The 20143-nt window shown below is 30.9% G+C and overlaps 2 protein-coding genes across 11 annotated transcripts in view; one reads left to right on the plus strand and one right to left on the minus strand.

Moving 5' to 3' along the window:
• The window catches only part of LOC127708661 (ankyrin repeat domain-containing protein 50-like), a 267995-nt gene that overhangs the window by 181939 nt on the left and 65913 nt on the right, over nt 1-20143 (minus strand). The window lies entirely within an intron of this gene.
• Nucleotides 1-20143, plus strand: part of LOC127708634 (polycystin-1-like) — a 91569-nt gene that overhangs the window by 37099 nt on the left and 34327 nt on the right. For 4 of the 7 annotated variants that reach the window (XM_052213659.1, XM_052213661.1, XM_052213664.1 and 1 more), the window contains 9 exons: nt 301-470; nt 1409-1459; nt 7980-8687; nt 10551-10712; nt 12678-12869; nt 16549-16738; nt 17396-17598; nt 18003-18134; nt 18400-18414. In XM_052213659.1, the coding sequence (XP_052069619.1) occupies nt 301-470; nt 1409-1459; nt 7980-8687; nt 10551-10712; nt 12678-12869; nt 16549-16738; nt 17396-17598; nt 18003-18134; nt 18400-18414 (1823 nt within the window). Of the gene's footprint in view, nt 1-300; nt 471-1408; nt 1460-5938; nt 6075-7979; nt 8688-10550; nt 10713-12677; nt 12870-16548; nt 16739-17395; nt 17599-18002; nt 18135-18399; nt 18415-20143 lie in introns of those variants that run through there. The other 3 variants (XM_052213660.1, XM_052213662.1, XM_052213665.1) reach the window with 3 other exon arrangements.

A 20143-nucleotide genomic window follows, 5' to 3' on the forward strand; every position in this document is an offset into this window, starting at 1 on the left:
TAAAGAATTTTTAATCCGGTGGCCTAAGTCCAATTTTAATATGAAAATAAGGAGATGTGGTATGATTGCTAATGAGACAACTATCCACCAAAGTTCAAATAAAGTGTAAGCAATTATAGGCAACCATACAGCCTTCAACAATGAGAAAACCCATACAGTCAGGACTTGCAAATATTACTTTTTTAAGACCCTTGATGCATAAATCCTTGTATCCAGCTAACTTTAAGTCATTTTAAAATATCACAGAATTTGAATTGGGCAGCCATATTTATACATAATAACATACTCTTATGATTACAGAAATATAGCAAACAATCCATTTGACTGCACCTGTGATTTATTGTCTTTCCGTAATGAACTAGTCACGCTTGAAACATCAAGAAATGTGGAGTTTGAAGATAGAAATGATGTCAACTGTTCCAATGCTCCTTCAGTCAACCTCCTGGATCAGGCATCAGAAAGGTTTTGGTGTAAGCATGTACTATATAATCTCTATTATGAATGATTGGCATGCATTGAAATCTATGCATACAAATATACTATTATTATTATAGCATGCTGAAGTAAAGATCTTGAACAAAAGTAGATTAATTAGCCAGAGAATTTTTATTTTAGAATTTTTGTTCAAGTTCTTCTTTTTATGATATAGCAATGAAATAAGGATTTCTATAAATTACATAAATTATATAGTTGTATAGTTAATACATGTACATACAGTTTGCTTTCTCCTCTATTTCATTGCTATATTGTATATAAGATATGTAAAATATGCACAAAATAATGAATCAAATATATAAACTGACATCACTTTCCCTATAAATACAAGTGTCCACATTAAAAAAAATAATCACTGTTTTTCCTTAAAGCTTATTGTGGTCATTATAAGACATGTTTTATTATCGTTTTTTTTAATGGTTTTTCACTCTTTAATTTGATAGACTTAAGTAGCTTATAAACTTGTTGGCTCTAGGAAAATCATCTATTTAAGATGATAGAATAACAAGAGTGTTGGTAGTTCCAACAGGTTAAAAGTTAACATATTTTTAACTTTGTATAAAAATTATGTTGAAAAAACGAATTTTTGTCAGTGCATTCCATTATTTCAGAGTTTTTAGCATATTATATATTTATTTTACTTTTATTACAAAGGAAGAATGGGAGTTTGCCATTCTGTTTTATTCCCCCATAAAACTTTGAAGAAGAAATTTAAAAGCCTGTGAAAAAATTGACTCATATAGGATAAATATGAAGTTAACCTGTAAAAAGGGGAATAACTCCAAATGTTAAAGAAAATTTTTAATAAAAATAAATTTGGAATGAGTTTGGCTTGTCAGCTATATTTCTAAAGCCATCAAGTTAAAGAAATTTGAATAGCATTAGTTTTAATGAAAAATCCATAAATTTGTAGCTTGCCAACATTCCATCCAGCGCAGAGCTCTTGCCAGCTATATATCTCAAGGTTATAATTTTTATTGGTTTGAAATTGTGGTGCTGGCCATAAGTTTGTTCTAAACTATTTTATGCAACAAAGCAAATAACATGCAAAAGGGATTGGAGAAAATCAAATATAATTGGAATATCTTAACATGCTTTTGGTTGAATTTAATTTGGTTAATACTGATAATTTTATTGGTGAATTAGTTGGGTGGATGATATTTTTTTATATGAAATCTATATATTGATTGTTTATGTTTTATGTGTTTTAACACTGGTGCTGGGTTGAACAGAGTTTTATGTAGATTGTCATAGGTGTTTTTGGTTCACAGTCACATTTTTAACAATTTTTCCCTTCACATTTTCTGAATATTTAGTGATAATAAGTACAACACAGTTTCAGATTTATGCAAATGATTTACAAACATTTACATGTGCTTACCCGAAAAATAAAACCCCAATATTAAACTTTAAATTAAAACATTTTTGTTTTATTAGCTTTCTTATCTGACTGGTACAATAAGACAAATATAAGTAAGTCCCTGTGAAAAAATACTGCCAACATGGATATTTTTGCACTTTCAATGCACAAAATTTTCGTGCCTTTGACCTTGAAATTGCTGATTTGTATGAAATATTTTCACAAGGGATATTTAAGCACATTTTACAATATCGTGAAATAAGCAAAAATAATCCCTGCACGAAAATTTCCACGTTTGCAGTAGCCAGAATATTTCATTGTGCTACATACAAAACATCTTGCTCAATAAACAATCTTCTAGGGATTGCTGGGCAATGTTCTGCAGCTCCCACTGCTTTTTTTAAATGTTGCAGTAAATACTTGAATTGATTGAATAACAAATTAGATTTTTTTTTTATTTTTGTAGATTTCACTTAGGTTTGACTAATTTAGACTTAAATATTTAAAAATGTAGATTTTTTTTCTCAGAATAAAAAAAAAAGCTAAAGTAATACAATCTTTTTTTTTCACTAAAAACTAAAATTATACACAGATTCTGATTCAAATAATGATTAAAATTAGATGCCTAACCAAATAAGAAATAGTATATTATTTAATTAAAATCCTTTCCATTTCCCCACTCCCTTCTCCTGACTAACAATATATAATCTGTCTGCTTTATTAACCCTGCTTCTGCTTAAAACTGACCAATCAACATCAAGCAAGTTTACTAACACAAACAAGAATGTTTTTTTATTTCAGCATTGTAGGAAAAAGATCAATTTTAAAAAAGGCATAAAGTAATGTAAAATAAATAGAATGTACTTTTAAATGTATTTTTATGTACTTTTATTATCACATTTACCTGAATGTGTACACTTTTGTGGTCTATTGTGAGTGCATGAAAACATTATTTGTAAATTTCTTGAAAAAATGTATTATTAGCTAAACTGTAATGCATATGTTTTTAATGTTAAGAAAATCATTTGGTAATTGTGTTCTCTTGATTTGAAGATCAAAATCTTTTAAGTAGATTACCCAATGTATTAGATAGTAGTGATCCTCAATCCCAAATATTCATTTTACATAAAAAGAATTGATATATGTATTAACTGTTCTTAGAAATTTAACTAATAGCTTCTCTCAAGTCTTGTTTAGAGTAATTTAGTAAAAACTAGTTATTTTAAAAAAAGTTATTGAAAAGAACTAGATATTTAAGTGAAGTATTTTGTGATTGTTTGTCGATGTTATTTTTATCAGTCTAACATCTCACATATAGTGCACATGTGTTCTCCCTGTTCATAAAATATCTATATATATATAATATTAAAAAATTTCAATATTAAATAATATAGGAAACGCAATAAGAAAAGTTTTCTTTTATAATAATATATTTACATGTACTTGGAAAAGAATAATTTTTTTTTCAATCGATAAGGTTAGTGTTAATGTTAATTCTATTTTGCATTCTTTTTTCACCCTTTATATCTTGAAATTGAAACTTTATATCCTACTAAAAATAAATGTTTCCCTACTATATACAGTAAATTCTCTTTCTACTTTATTGTTATACTCCTTCAAAATAGTTTTTGTGGTTAAATTTTAGAAAAGATACATTATTGATAAGATTAAATTGTCTTTTATGGGAGAGCACGCTTGACAATATAAAGATATGGCATAAATTGTTAATGCTTTTATTAACTGACACATTAGTATAATTTGTATCACATATTATCACAAAGCATATCACGAGATGCTTTTATATGTATGGCATTGTATGTAAATCAGCTTTTGTATAGTGTAAAAAAGTTTGTCTAGTTGTTTAAACATAATGAAATTGGGAGCATATTCTTCTTATTTGTTTCACGAAAATTAGAAACACAGATACTTTTCAGATTGGACAAATTAACGACCAACTATGGACTTTTATAAATTATAGATAAACCTGAACTCCTTTCATATCCAAACACAATCATATTTTACCATGTTCAATTTTGGGGGGCCTTGGTGACAGAGTGGTCAGTAGGTCGACTCCAATCATTATTGTCTAGGATTGTGATTTTTAATGCCGAAGGTCGGTGGTTCTCATTAGGCATTCTTGCTTACTCCAAGAATTAAAACTGACAGCCATGATAAAGCCAATAGTGTTGAAGTTGGCCTTAATCATGAACAACTAATCAATCAATCAGTTTTTGTCTCATATTTGGTATGCAATTCACAGTTAATAGAAATGTATAAGGTACTGTGGATTCATTATTATTCGTTGAATACCAATTTTCGTGGGTTTCGTGGGTACAGGTAAACCACGAATTCAAATGTTCAACGAATAACATATTTTCAATAGGCTTAGTATACAGATATTGGCAAAACCACGAAATCAAATATCCACGAATATGCAAGTTTTCAGAAATCCACGAAAATTGATACCCACGAAAATAAATGAATCCACAGTATACATGAACTTAAGACATCAATCACAAATGAATGTTTGGAAACTATGTATGAACGGAACAATGCTTTTATTTCTGTTCTTCATCTAAAGAAGTAACTACAAGGTCGCTTATTAGTCTGTTTTAATGCGATGTGTGGTTAAACATCTATGAGAAAACAATACTAAAAATATACATCTAGAGGAGGATCTTCAACAATGAACAAGTTAAACACTGTATAGCAATCTCAAAAACCTTTATTTCAATTTTCTTTTTTTTTTCCTAGGTCAAATTACAATTTTTTTGGATACCAACAAATGTTATACATAATTTCTGTATAAGTTTACAACCATATAACCAAACCATGTCCAGTGATTTAAGCCAAAATAAGGGTTAGTAAATGTAATGTTAGGATATAGGACAGAACCGCATAATTAAAAAGAATAATATGCAAGATTTTAAAAAAAGCGTAACTGTTCTTGAAATATGAGTTCTGGTTAAGGCATAGGACAGAAAGAGAATGACCAGAATCAAGGAATTGTGTAACTTTTTGATATTTTTGTAAGGATAGAAGCTCATATCCCTAATTTTTGGACATTAATCAAGGTGAGAATTAGGAACAGGTTCAAGGGATTTATGGACCCTTAAATATGTTGCAACAGCTTTAAGATAGTTATAATATTGTTTATACAGATCCTAGAAATAGTTCACAAATTTTAAAGATAACCACCTTAAAAATTATCCAGGCCAAGTTTAAACTCAGTTATCTAGGTGGTCTCTAAGGGTTACATACTTGGCATCATTTCAGAGTCAGTGTGAGCTGTAGCAATCAATTGTATATCATTAAACATGTTCATAAATTTTTTCTCTGAAACCATACTTCTATGAAATCACTTGTTCTCAGGGACGATAAAAGTTCCACTTTTTAACGAATTCGAATCTGGTGAATAATTTTAACAGTTCTCTGTGGAAGAAATAAACTTTATTCTTTTCACCTTTTACCGTAAAAGTAGCCTTTAGAAGTTTACTTACCTAATTTACAGGCTATTATTGTCCTCCAACAAACACAGGATTTGGCAAAAATACTGATGATTCAAAGGCTAATAATGATGATACTTGTGAGTCAGTGCACATCAATTAAATGTATTTTAATTTAATAGTATTTTATTATTTTCATTTTCGAAACTTATTCATTTTATAGCTTGTATTAAATTAGTTCAAATTGCACCACATTAGTTCACAAATAAAGATTTTATATGTAATGGTGGATCATAAAGTATTTTGCAAGTCGAAATGAAAGATGGTTTAGCTAATGAAATATTTATGAAAGATATTTTGAGAAGATCATTTAAGCAATGAAGCCATTCCACAATTCACCAAATTGATCTCACATTTTGTATTGTTCAACAAATACATTTTATAAATGCACACATTATTCTGAATTTTCTCTATAATTGAAATTAGATTGAAATCTCAATCGCTTTGCATTTGGATTGAAGTTTAAACTTGCAGAATATTTGATGAATTATGTATTGATGTTAATTTCTATTATTTTATTTTACTCTATGCCTTTTTAATTGATTGTTCATTTTCTATATTTTAGTTTGTGTTTTGTTTTGTTTTATTTTATGCTTGTTATTAACACTATTTCCTAACACATACAGCGTGTTCATCACATAAATCAAAACGTTCAACGCCAGCATGGAAAAGTTATTGCAGTTCCTTGTCAACCACACATAGATTCTGTGTCGGTGAGTCAGTTGTTGGCACTTTTAACTGTGGTTTGTTCCCCCCTGTGTTGATGGGACTTTGTGGGAAAGCTATTTCTATCTTTAATATAGAGTCACAGCTTACTATTGCCCATTGTTAGAGCTAGTTATGATCTCTTTTCTCATCTTTTATCTGTCAACTTCTTGTTATGAGAAAACAATTGTTGTGTATATTTTACTATGGGTGGATCTGGAGTGAAATATACACAACAATGCAAAAGTACATGTATTTTCAATATTGTGATATAGGTATGTGATTCAATCATTATTTTGGAGAATATTTGTAATTGATGTTATGACTTAGTTTGTTAAATATTGTATAATTTCTGCAACTGACACTATTGTTCTATTATATCAATTGTATCTCAAGAGTTCTTCACCCCCCCTTCTGGAAATATCTTATTCCCTACAATGACTTGATTATTCTTGTTTATCTCAAACCAGTAATTAACTATGATAGAAACTTGGTTACATAAAGAGAAGAATAGAAATTATGAAAATGAAATATGTAATTTTTGCAAAAAATGTAGTTAATATTTGCACCCCTTCAATTCAACTTTTTTTTTAAACAAGGTAATGATTCAAGGGACGGGTTATGGTTGAGGCATAGGATCACCCTCACGGTAGAATATTAGTGTTTCTTTTTGTTTGTTTGGTTTTTTTAATACATATTTCAGATTTTAACTGCTGCTGCCCTTATTTTTGTTACGCCCTTGTGGTCCCCCTTTTTTAATAAAATGTGGATCTTCCCCTTAATAATAATTGTTTGATTGGCTAATTCAGGCTAAATTTGAATAATCAAGTCAGTATATGTTTGGTGTCCCAGGGTACTCTATTTCTCTTCTCCTTGTGTGGTAGTTTTATATTGAGTATGAAATACATCAAAGAGGCTTTATAAAGAGGTACGTTATTTTCTTACAATTGTTACAAATACGAAAGACATGGTGGTAATTTTTAGAATGAGAATATATTCCTTGTCATCATGTAAATTTTATGATTACTTGACCTGTTTGATGAGGATTCAGGGTAAAAAGGATAAATGTATATGCAAATCAGATATGACAGGTTTGTAGGTAATCAGGGTTGTTTCAATACTCTTATTTTTATTTACCACATTAGATGCACATTTGTGTATTAACATAATATATGTATATCACATTTTCCCAATCCATTACCAATATATTTATAGTTAATTTAAAAATAGCATTTAAGAAGTAAATATAATCCTCTACATTGGAGATACATTATTTTTGAACTTTGGACTACCATTCTGTACATGAAATAAGTTCTCTGTTTTATTGAGAGGATTATGTTGACTTTATCGTAGTCCAGATTTGGACTATCATAATTAAAAGTAGTGCTAGTTTATAGCTTATGGGAGCAGTGTAGGATTCAGTGTGTGTTTTTCTTCAATTTGATTTCACTGGATTTAAGTTATGATAAATTAATAGATTTTAAATATGCAAAAAAGTTTAAATTTCAGCTAACAACAAAAAGGGTTACTTAAGTATAATGGTAGGTTTGTCATCTTCAAGATTTTAAATGTACATGATTAATTGTCTATTAGTGACTAATTTTGAAAATGAATACATTACAGTAATTGAGACTACAGTACTCTTGAAAATCTGACATCAAAGGAATAAATATGATAAGAACTGTACTTCTTGGTTACAAAAATTTCAGTTAGTGTTGAAATTGATTGAAGACTCCAGGAATAGTTGTTGCCCCCGAATTACACAAAAATTTGGCATGGACATCAATTGTTTTTTAATTTCAATTCTTGCTAGGAGAAAAAAATTTAAGAAAAAAAAACTGTTAACCGTAAAGGAATAAATTATTATCTCCTGTAGATGCTTCAATATTAGATTGTGTATTTCTTGTCTGTAGGTCCTGGGCGACTTGGTTCCTGTTACTTTGATGCAGAGGACAAGGTCAAGTATGATGTTTTATTTACAAACACAGAAACTGCAACAGACAATCAAACTTGTATTGAGAAGTGTTTTGACAACAATTCAACATTTGGTATTTTTGAAGACAGTTTATGTATGTGTGGATACAAACACATAGATTCCAGTAATGAATGCTGGTGTGCATCAAAGGCTTATGTTGATGGGAGTAACATGGCTTGTGTTGACTCAACATCAACTAATATTGTCTATGTCAGTACTGTGTATCCTATTTCTGCAGGACTAACAATTGTCCCTTTTGATCGAGTAACGGCAGGACAAAGTCAGACATTTACAGCTGAAGTTCAGTTATCGACCATAGTTCAATATATATGGTCATTTGGCGACTCTAGTGAGAGTACATCAGGAACGTCATCCAGCATGACATATACCAATAGCCACACATATGCAACAGCTGGGACATACACCATGACAGTTATGGCATGTACCACCAATTCAGCATGTGCCTCCCTATCTGTGTTAGTAGAGGTACGGCCATTATTTTCATCAGACAGTATAGATATCACATGTCCGTCATCGTCGCCATCACTGTCATCAACAATAACAGTGACAGGAACCATCAGTGCTGGATACAATACAGAATACAAGTGGACTAAACTACCTACTGATAATGTCACAGCTATTACAGGTATGTGATATAAATAGAATTGAGGTATACATCATAGTCAATGAATATAAGTCAAGTTGGGGTTGTTGTTGCCATTTTTAGGTAACTGTATGTGAACAAACTATATATTTACAAAAGTACAAAAATGTAATAAAAATACCAGGATAATACTACAAAATTAGAAAAAAAATAAGAATTAACTATGCAAACTTCAGAAACAACATATAATTAGTATACTTGGGTAGTATGCATCTGACTTGTCAAATTATATTGTATTGATTTCTAACATTTTTTAATTAGGGCCCCGCCGAATGGCGGACACCCTATAGTGATCAGTCTGTCTGTCCGTCTGTCTGTCCGTCCGTCTGTCCGTCTGTCCGTCCTTAACAAATCTGGAGAACCGTTATGATTTCAAAGTTTATACTTGACATGTTTATTAACCAACACCAGAGGGTGTGTCATAATGAATGTACAACTTCCTAGGTCAAAGGTCAATGTCAAAAACTTTGGTTTTAGTTGACAACCCCATGTCCTATGGTAAAGATCATGTCCGCTCTATATCTTGAGAACCGTTATGATTTCAAAGTTTATACTTGACATGTATATTAACCAACACCAGAGGGTGTGTCATAATGTATGTACAACTTCCTAGGTCAAAGGTCAAGGTCAAAAACTTTGGTTTTAGTTGACAACCCCATGTCCTATGGTAAAGATCGTGTCCGCTCTATATCTTGAGAACTGTTATGATTTCAAAGTTTATACTTGACATGTATATTAACCAACACCAGAGGGTGTGTCATAATGTATGTACAACTTCCTAGGTCAAAGGTCAAGGTCAAAAACTTTGGTTTTAGTTGACAACCCCATGTCCTATATTAAAGATTGTGTCCGCTCTAAATATTGAGAACCGTTATGATTTCAAAGTTTATACTTGACATGTATATAAACCAACACCAGAGGGTGTGTCATAATTTATGTACAACTTCCTAGGTCAAAGGTCAAGGTCGTAAACTTCAGTTTCATTTGACAACCCCATGTCCAATGATAAAGATACAAATTTTTTACCACACATTATTCACAGCGGGGCCCACAGAGATGGCTCCCATCTCAATGATATCTAGTTTTTCCAACTTGCCAGAATTTTCAATATGGTTATGAGCGAGACACTAGACACAATTAGATTTAAATAATTCATGGGATGAATTTTGTTTAACAATGTGAACATGCATAATAAAACCGTTCTGATATTATATATTAGAGATAGATGAATACTGGCAGCTTTGACCACTTGTCTTGGCAGAGAAAACAATTCTTTTCTGATGTTTTATTCCTTTCCTGGAATAACAACTTTCAGTTTACTGAATTGATAAATACCGGTAAACCTTTCAAATGAGAATAAAACATGGTCTTGATATAAAAATAAGAAGATGAGGTATGATTGCAAATGAGACAACTCTCCACAAGAGACCAAATGACACAGACATTAACAACTATAGGTCATTGTACAGCCTTCAACAATGAGCAAAGCCCACACCGCATAGTCAGCTATAAAAGGCCCCGAAATGACAAATGTAACAAACGACAACCACTGAATTACAGGCTCTAAAGCATTAATTTATTTAAAGTAGCCACAAATATTTAGTATTTAAGTAAGCAATTTGATTGTACATGTAACAACATATATCATATTATTAACTTGCTAATATGCTTATTACTGCTTTCAGATTACTGGTATTTTATTAATTCACCATAGAAAGGTCAAAATGTATTTATATTTTATATTAATAAATTAATGGGTATTATTGATTTAATAAGGACAATGTTTAACAAACATTGGCTAATAGCTTTCAATCAAATAAAATTGTCTGAATTTTTTATTTTCAGAAGGCCAGTGTGAGGCAACATGGGACTTCTTTAGAGGTCGGTGCCTTCAAGCTCTACTATCTTCTTACACCTACAGTGGAGCCACATCAACTTGTAATGGTGGCCATTTACTGACTATACACTATACACAGGAGATAACTGATGTCCTCAGCCAATATTCATGTATGTATTATGTTATGACCTATGTCCTCAGCCAATATACATGTATGTATTATGTTATGACCTATGTCCTCAGCCAATAAACATGTATGTATTATGTTATGACCTATGTCCTCAGCCAATATACATGTATGTATTATGTTATGACCTATGTCCTCAGCCAATATACATGTATGTATTATGTTATGACCTATGTCCTCAGCCAATATACATGTATGTATTATGTTATGACCTATGTCCTCAGCCAATATACATGTATGTATTATGTTATTACCTATGTCCTCAGCCAATATACATGTATGTATTATGTTATGACCTATGTCCTCAGCCAATATACATGTATGTATTATGTTATTACCTATGTCCTCAGCCAATATACATGTATGTATTATGTTATGACCTATGTCCTCAGCCAATATACATGTATGTATTATGTTATGACCTATGTCCTCAGCCAATATACATGTATGTATTATGTTATGACCTATGTCCTCAGCCAATATACATGTATGTATTATGTTATGACCTATGTCCTCAGCCAATATACATGTATGTATTATGTTATTACCTATGTCCTCAGCCAATATACATGTATGTATTATGTTATGACCTATGCCCTCAGCCAATATACATGTATGTATTATGTTATGACCATTCCTTGATGACTGGTTTGTTCTTGAAGCTATTATAGAAAGGGTTACTACATAGAAATAAGACGTGGTATGAGTGCCAATGAGACAACTCTCCATCCAAGTCACAATATGTAAAAAGTAAACAATTATAGGTCAAAGTACGGCCTTCAACATGGAGCCTTGGCTCACACAACACAGCAAGCTATAAAGGGCCCCAAAATGACTAGTGTAAAACAATTCAAACAGGAAAACCAACAGTCTAATCTATATAAAAAATGAGAAACGAGAAACACGTATGAACCACATCAACAAACGACAACCACTGAACAGGCTCCTGACTTAGGACAGGTGCATACAAATGTATGTATTGTTTTTTTTACTGGCAAATCCAGAGACAGCTTTATCAATAATAGATGTTAATGAGACAGCAAGTATACGTATAAAAAATAATTATATGTGGTATTAGGGCCAATGCGACAACTATCCACCAGAGTCCAATTATCCTGATGATATGAAAAAGGAGTAGGTCCAGTAAGACTCCTTTTTGGCTCCAAAATATAGCTGTTTTACAAAATTGTTAAAATGTAACTTTTTAGTTATTTATTGGAAAGTAGAATACTTCTGCTACATAAATATGGGCTGTTTTTGACAATATAATGCACATATATCGGGTACTAGCATCATTTAGTCATGCTAAATTACTGAATTCTACACAATTTTAGCATTTGAGTTAAATTTTAGACGGTTTCCATCTTAAATGGAAGTGGCCGCATTTGTGTTCATTCTTAATATTTAAATGTAAGTTGTATTTGATGATAATACATAACATATATAAAGGTTGAGAGTGAACAAGGATGCAGCCACTTTCATTTTTGACAAAAACCATCTGAAAATGTACATATTATGGCATATTTGATAGATTTTTCATATTTAAGCTTGAATTTGAGCGACTGAAATGACTAAATCAGTTCAAATCTTTCACGAAAAGTAATTGAATCAACTGAAGTAGTGTTTAAAAAGTGTCCAAAATCTTTCATCAGATGAACCTGAAATTTGATGCCAACATCGGCCCTTACCGGTCCTACTCCTTTGTTTTTTTCCAACACTTATAATATATGGCTATACTTAGGAAAAGATTTCCTAAAGTAATGCCGTAAACAGTGCAGGAAGACACAATCCTTAGGGAAAATGCAGTAACAATAAGAGAAATATTGTACCTGGTAGTCTTATTTTCAAACTATAAACTTCCAACAATTATATTTGCAACTACTCTAATTGAAAAATTTGAAAGAAAAAAGAGTAAAATATTTACTAATAGTTTGACATTATTGTTCAGCTTTTTCGACAATACTACTTGGTGCAACTAAAGATGGTAATGGATACAAATGGACCAATGGGAATAAAGCTTACTTCATGGCAGCTGATGTTACAGACTCATCTGTTGGTGGATGTGTTGTGATTGACAGGACCAGTGGAGCATTGAAAGGCATTGATTGTTCTTCTTCTCACAGTATTCTTTGTCAAGAAGGTAAATATTTATACTTTGTAATTTTTAGAAGCATTCAAGGTCAAATAACTGTGCAAATAGATATAAGAAGATGTGGTATGAGTGCCAATGAGACAACTCTCCATCAAAGTAGTATTATATTATAATGCCAGAAAAGAAAGGAGTACTGGGCATAAAATCAGAAATCCAGAGGAAAATAACAAGCTTTGAAAAAGTTAACATCACTAAAAAGTTAGCAATCAAACTCACACAAACACCTGAACAAGTAAACAACACTGAAAACTTAAATAAAAAACAACTTGCACAAACACTTGAACAAAGTAAACAACACTGAAAACTTATTTAAAAAACAACTTGCACAAACACTTGAACAAAGTCAACAAAACTGAAAACTTATTGAAAAAACAACTTGCACAGACACTTGAACTAAGTAAACAACACTGAAAACTTATTTAAAAAACAACTTGCACAAACACTTGAACTAAGTAAACAACACTGAAAACTTATTTAAAAAACAACTTGCACAAACACTTGAACAAAGTGAACAACACTGAAAACTTATCAAACAAACTATGGTCTATCACAGACACTTCAAGAAGATGTAGAAGAAGAATTAATATATTTTGAAGTTGTTATAAAAGGTAGCCTTTGTTACATGGAAAAACTATTTACAGAAATTCAGAATAGCAGTAGTAAGTTTGTAGCATTGAATACTACATTTATGTAATGTAATTTTCACTTGCATGACATATAAATACCACATACATTAACATATATATTGTCAAGTCTAAAAAAAACCAAACAAAATGTGTCCTTAATTTCACACTGAAATCATCAATTTTAATTCTTTTGTAAAGGAGATCATTTTACTTTTTTAGCTTTAAAACTCCATTAGAAGATCATAGATATTTTAGAGGTTTTTCAATCTTAACTAGCATTTAAGAAAATTGGTTCATATTTCACTTTTTGCAAAAATGTTTAAATTTTTTCTTATTATCACTTCTGTTGCTCATGGTTAACCACTTCTTCCTGTCAGGCTTAGAAAGAAAAGCCTCCTCCCTAATTCTGGAGTAATGGTAGCCCTGATATAATTATTGTTAAGAATAAACCAGTTTGACTACAACAACATATCTCCATCCATGGGGACATGTGAGTGGGCATCAGATGATTGGTGATAACTATTATAATAAGTTGGATCATTTGATTTTATATTTCATCCTAAATGATATCAGTATTCAAATGAAATGTGCACTTGCTTTAGAATTCAAAAGATATATGATATCAGTATTTAGATGAAATGTGCACTTGCTTTAGAATTCAAAAGGTATATGATATCAGTATTTAGATGAAATGTGCACTTGCTTTATAATTCAAAAGGTATATGATATCAGTATTCAAATGAAATATGCACTTGCTTTATAATTCAAAAGGTATATGATATCAGTATTCAAATGAAATGTGCAATTGCTTTAGAATTCAAAAGGTATATGATATCAGTATTCAAATGAAATGTGCACTTGCTTTAGAATTCAAAAGGTATATGATATCAGTATTCAAATGAAATGTGCACTTGCTTTAGAATTCAAAAAGTATATGCTATCAGTATTCAAATGAAATGTGCACTTGCTTTAGAATTCAAAAGGTATATGCTATCAGTATTCAAATGAAATGTGCAATTGCTTTAGAATTCAAAAAGTATATGATATCAGTATACAAATGAAATGTGCACTTGCTTTAGAATTCCAAAGGTTACATACTAGAAGGATAACACATTAGCCACACTCTATGTATTAACACATCTAACTATGTATACCTGTTCTCTAACCTTGGTCTGCATCTGTAGAAATCAACTGATGACCTTGACATATTTGACCTATTCTGGTTATTTTTGACAAACAAACATAGTGATAGTTAATTAAAATAAAAAAATTGAAGAAATTATGGCTGTTAAAATTGAATTCATGTGCATATTGACCTAGTAATATTAACCCAAATAGTGGAAAGTTATGCATCAATAGTCATTTGTTAAAAGAATTCTGGATACATGACTGACAGGAAGTGACTTATAGACGACTTTCGAATTGGTGCACTTTCTCATTATTTCCACATGTCACAATGCTTATATGATTACATCACAGTAAGAACCGATTGTTCGATGACGTCATTTACACCTACTGACCCTGGGTCGAACGATGTAACTCATTCATAAAAAACAACTCAAGATTGGTGTTTTGCATAAAGTAAAGAATTTTATAACACAAACTAGCTATAAATTAATGGTTACTTATTCAACATTTTATTATAAAATGTAGAAGGTCCAGTAACAACAACACTTTACGGAATGCTCCAGTAATTTATTAAGATCGACATGTTTCAGTGGTTAGGCCACCGTCATCAGGATAGAAAACAATACATAAAATCATGCTGAGGTACAAAATCGGGTTGAGAAAATTAAAACGTCACAATGTTGCTATGGTGAGTAACGTTATAAATAGCAATTGAAAGAGAAAGTGAAAGTAAGTATATATAGAAGTGAACTATTAAAATAAAATAAAATAAAATAAAATAAAAATACAATGTTTTTGTTGTTAAAATGTTTGTTAAAATTGTTCTGCCATCATGTGTTAGCATTCTTGCACAGTGGAACGAATTATACAATAAATTATTGTCAGTTGTGTTCTGTGTAAACTTTGTGTTCAATTAACGTCGTTATTTCCAAATATAGACGACATTTTACTGGCAATTCCGTACCATTTCGAATGGCTTCCCTTGGCCAGAGGTACTACTTCCAATCGCGTCGGGAATGCTGTAAAGTGTTTGACCGCCAAAGGTATAGGGAAAATTAAATGAAATGATATCGCTGGTCTATGATGAATGTAAATGTTGTGTTCCTCCATTAAACTATCGGAAGTGGCTGGTAATCTTGTAATCTGGTAAACTTGGTAGTATGTATGATTAACGTATTTTCTGGAACTTACTTCAAAGTCAATTTCTTAATAAGAAGTCTGGTGCATATAATTGCCAATAAATTCTGTAAGAGAAAAATAGTCTTATCACATTTCTTTTCCTCCTTTGCACTCGTTTTTGGTTGAGATGTTTCATCATAATTTACTTTCTTTGCGCCTGTTGAATGCCTGATAGCATTTTAGGAAGGCCGGTTCCTGTTGGTGCCTCAATGATATAATTGTTTGTTTTACTACTACTGTGCAAGAATGCTAACACATGATGGCAGAACAATTTTAACAAACATTTTAACAACAAAAACATTGTATTTTTATTTTATTTTATTTTATTTTATTTTAATAGTTCACTTCCATATATACTTACTTTCACTTTCTCTTTCAATTGCTATTTATAACGTTACTCACCATAGCAACATTGTGACGTTTTAATTTTCTCAACCCGATTTTGTACCTCAGCATGATTTTATGTATTGTTTTCTATCCTGATGACGGTGGCCTAGCCACCGAAACATGTCGATCTTAATAAATTACTGGAGCATTCCGTAAAGTGTTGTTGTTACTGGACCTTCTACATTTTATGTTTTTATCGTAACGACCCTGCATACCCGAGGTATCCACTTTATGGAATCTACTGACAGAAGATTTACCAGGCGTTGGTTCACTTGTGTTGTAATTTTATTATAAAGATGAAAAGTCTTACTTTACATAGCAATTAAGTTTTTGTTCTTATTTTTTAGTTCCAAATACAGAATGTTTTGATGGTGGACATTATTACTCGGATAACAATCACTGTTACAAGTTATATGAGACCAATGTTAATTGGTCTGTGGCGGCCAGTAACTGTCAATTATTGACCAATCAGTCACAGTTAGCTGTTATAGACTCTCTTTCTCTGAAGACTTTTATCATAACCTATGTGTTTGGAAGGTAAGTTTGAAGTTGGATACAATGGAGGTTTACAGATGATTTCAAAATTACACATTTTATGACTTTAAGTTCATTTATTTTTGTGGACACATCAGTTTTTATGAGTTAACCAAATTTGGTTCAATTTAAATTGATTTCATAATTTAAAATTTGCTCCAACTGAAAAACTGCTCATATGTATACCATTGAGGGTTTGAAATTCATTTCTTGTCAACTGGGACATGTATATTGTGGAAACCAGAAAATAATGTGTAACTTTTTTCATTTTGTTATCCAAAGAATTCTTAAGAACTATATTTATTACAGATCATTCATGATGAAGGCAATTCAGTGTTGATGTTTTACTCTGATCATTTCTTCTAGACTCGAAGAAATTTAAAGTTTTCCATATGATTTTAAGATTTGTTCCGTGTTGATGACATGGTGAAATTTGTAAATATAAATGTAAAAAAAAACCAATTCGTAGAAATCCACTTTTATGAAATTTTATTGTTGGATTACTTGGTAACAATTTTGCATTTATACAAATGTTTTCGTGATATGACATATATTTGATACAAAAGATACAACTGTAACAAACTTTGCCAAAGAACATTGTGAATATTGTTGAATTTAATTTGAACTAAACTGAGAATAAAATAGATTTATTTCTTTTAGTGTGACTCAGTCAGCTTGGATTGGTCTTACAGACAAGGTGTCAGAATCTTACCTGATGTGGACAAACAACCAATCAGTAGTGAACTACAATCCTGTTGGCACTGCCCCAGAAACAGACTGCATAACAGTAGACAAAACTGGTTCCTGGTCTCACTACAGTTGTCAAGAATCTAAATACTATATTTGCCAATATTCTTTAAGAGGTAGTTAATTTTATTGTAAAAATAGTGAAAAATGATTCATGAATGCCAGAGTCTTACTTATACATTTGCCAGTATTGTTTAAGAGATATTTTAGAGTAAAACAGTTGACAAAAGTGGTTCTTTGTCTAACCATAGACAAATCTGGTTTCAGATTACTGTTATTCTATAAGAGATATTTAACTTCCAATCAGTACAAATGTAATATATATTGTATGTCACTAAAATATTTCTGTTACTTTGTCCCACCCCAGTTCAACCAAAGGTACTGCATGAAACTTTTTCTAAATCTAATTATTTTATTGCTAATCTTGATGTAACAATCTTAGAAATTTGTCTTTCAAATATTTTCTTTGTTTACGATGAGAATGGTGTTGGAATGTCTTCATATCCCTTCTTTTTTTCAGAAACTGTAAAGATACCAACATACCTAGCAGGGATTGGTCGTTTGGTATCAACTGGGTCAACATATAGCTTGACTTCAATAGCTTCCACCAGCTTGCCAGCCAATACTGTATCCATAACAAACACGTTTCCAGGTGTGTATTCACAACTAATTGTTGTTCATATAAATATTTCTTCAACAAAATACATTGCTAAGTAGTTGTTTGCATGTTTTTTCATAATAGACAGTAGTTTATTACATGCAAGAAAATGGACAAAACATCGTTATGAGTTTGGTTGAAATAAATAATCAATCGTTTCTCTAATACATTTATTAATTACAAAAGTGAGACAAGCTTTGTAAGTTAGTTTAAAGCATTTAGAAATCCTTTAATATAATTTTGTGATAATTTTTTGTAGTAAATGCATTTGTTGGTATGTTTTAAATACATATTTTTTCTTTAGCTGCATTTCTCATTCTACTGCTTGCTGTTTGCACAAAATACTAGATATGATTTCATAGAGGACAGTCTCATTACCTTAAAATTGAATTAATGATAAAGTTTTTAATCATATAAGTAAATGTTGCTCCTCCACAAGGTTAAAACCAAGAAAATTCCACATTTTTGTAGCAAATGGTAGACATACCAGAAAGTATTTAAAATCGAGTAAAGGAAAAAAAACAAACAAATAAAACCCCAAAACAACAATTAGATTAATACTTTTGTAAGTCAGATGAATTTATTTGTCTGTCATTAGCATTTGATATATCACTTATAGTTTATAAATTTTATAACCTTCTTTATTAAAGTAGATACAATACAATGTCTACATCCACTTTATTTGAACTTTGGTGGATAGTTGTCTCATTGCCAATCATACCACATCTCCTTATTTTTATATCTATAATTTTTTTCCATTACAAAATCTATTACCTTACTGTTGAGAAAAATGCTGCATTTTTTATTTATTGAAGTGAATCGTCCTTTTGCCTGTTATAAATCAGCTACTTACAGTATAAAGACTCAGATCTTAATTGACTAGGATTGGCAGTTACCTGCTGAATGTTGGTGATTCTCTCCGGGCACTCAGGCTTCCTCCACCAATAAAAACTGGCCACCACAACATAGCCAATAGTGCTGAAAGTGGTGTTAAACATCAACAGTCAATCAATTATATAGTATAAAGAATAATTTCTACCTTTTGTGACATTTAATGAAAACATTGGCATACCATATTCCCAATTTTAATGGATGATAACATCTTTTTTAGCTCATCTGGCCCTATGGCCATCACCTGGTGTCTATTGTCATAGTAGTCATCATTGTCTTTGTTGTTGTAAACTTTTTAAAAATCTCCTGTGAAATCACTGGACCAATTTAATTGACTGATCCTTTGGTTATCTAGTATAAAGTTTGTGTTATTTTTTCCTTCCAAGTTCCAGTCAACCAACATGGCTTCCATGGCTAAAAAAAGCATTACAGTAAAATGCATTAATTGTCATATCTTGAAAACCATTATCATTAGAAAAAATCTAGATGAGTAAAAGCTGTGAACACCTAAAATGATCAGCAATAGAAGAAGACCTAAAATAATCGTCAGAGGAACGAACTTTAAGATGAGTCCTTATAGGAGCTATTGTCTTTAAATGATAATTATTGATGAATATTCAAGTTTTTTACTGTTTTCTTAACTACCTTTAATAGATAGGTAAAAACTTTAAACCGCAAGAATGTATGCCATTAAATGATGATATTTTTAATAATTTTGTAGTTTTTGCCTTTTACCTCAAAAACTGTAACAGATAAGTAAAAAACTATAAACTACAAAATTGATCAGCAATAGAATATCTCGGAAAATGCTTACATGACCGAAACAATTGGGTGACTCCTTTTAGGAGTTACTGCCCTTTAAAGACGATTTTGTCTAATTTTCAAGTTTTTGCTTATTATAATAAAAACTATAATAGAGATGTAGAATCTGTAAACAGCAAATATTATTAGCAATACAAGATATATTTTTGAAGGTGAGCGATTCAGGTTCATAGGAGCCCCTTGTTTTACAATGTTGTGTGTTTTAGCTTGTACCTCCTGTGTGACTGTATTTTTCCTTAATTTTGCTTATTAGTAGAAACCAGTAGATATTATCTTTCCTTCTTAGAATA

The sequence above is a fragment of the Mytilus californianus genome, unplaced genomic scaffold (assembly GCF_021869535.1).
Source record: "Mytilus californianus isolate M0D057914Y unplaced genomic scaffold, xbMytCali1.0.p SCAF_7, whole genome shotgun sequence".
NCBI classification, from domain to species: domain Eukaryota; kingdom Metazoa; phylum Mollusca; class Bivalvia; order Mytilida; family Mytilidae; genus Mytilus; species Mytilus californianus.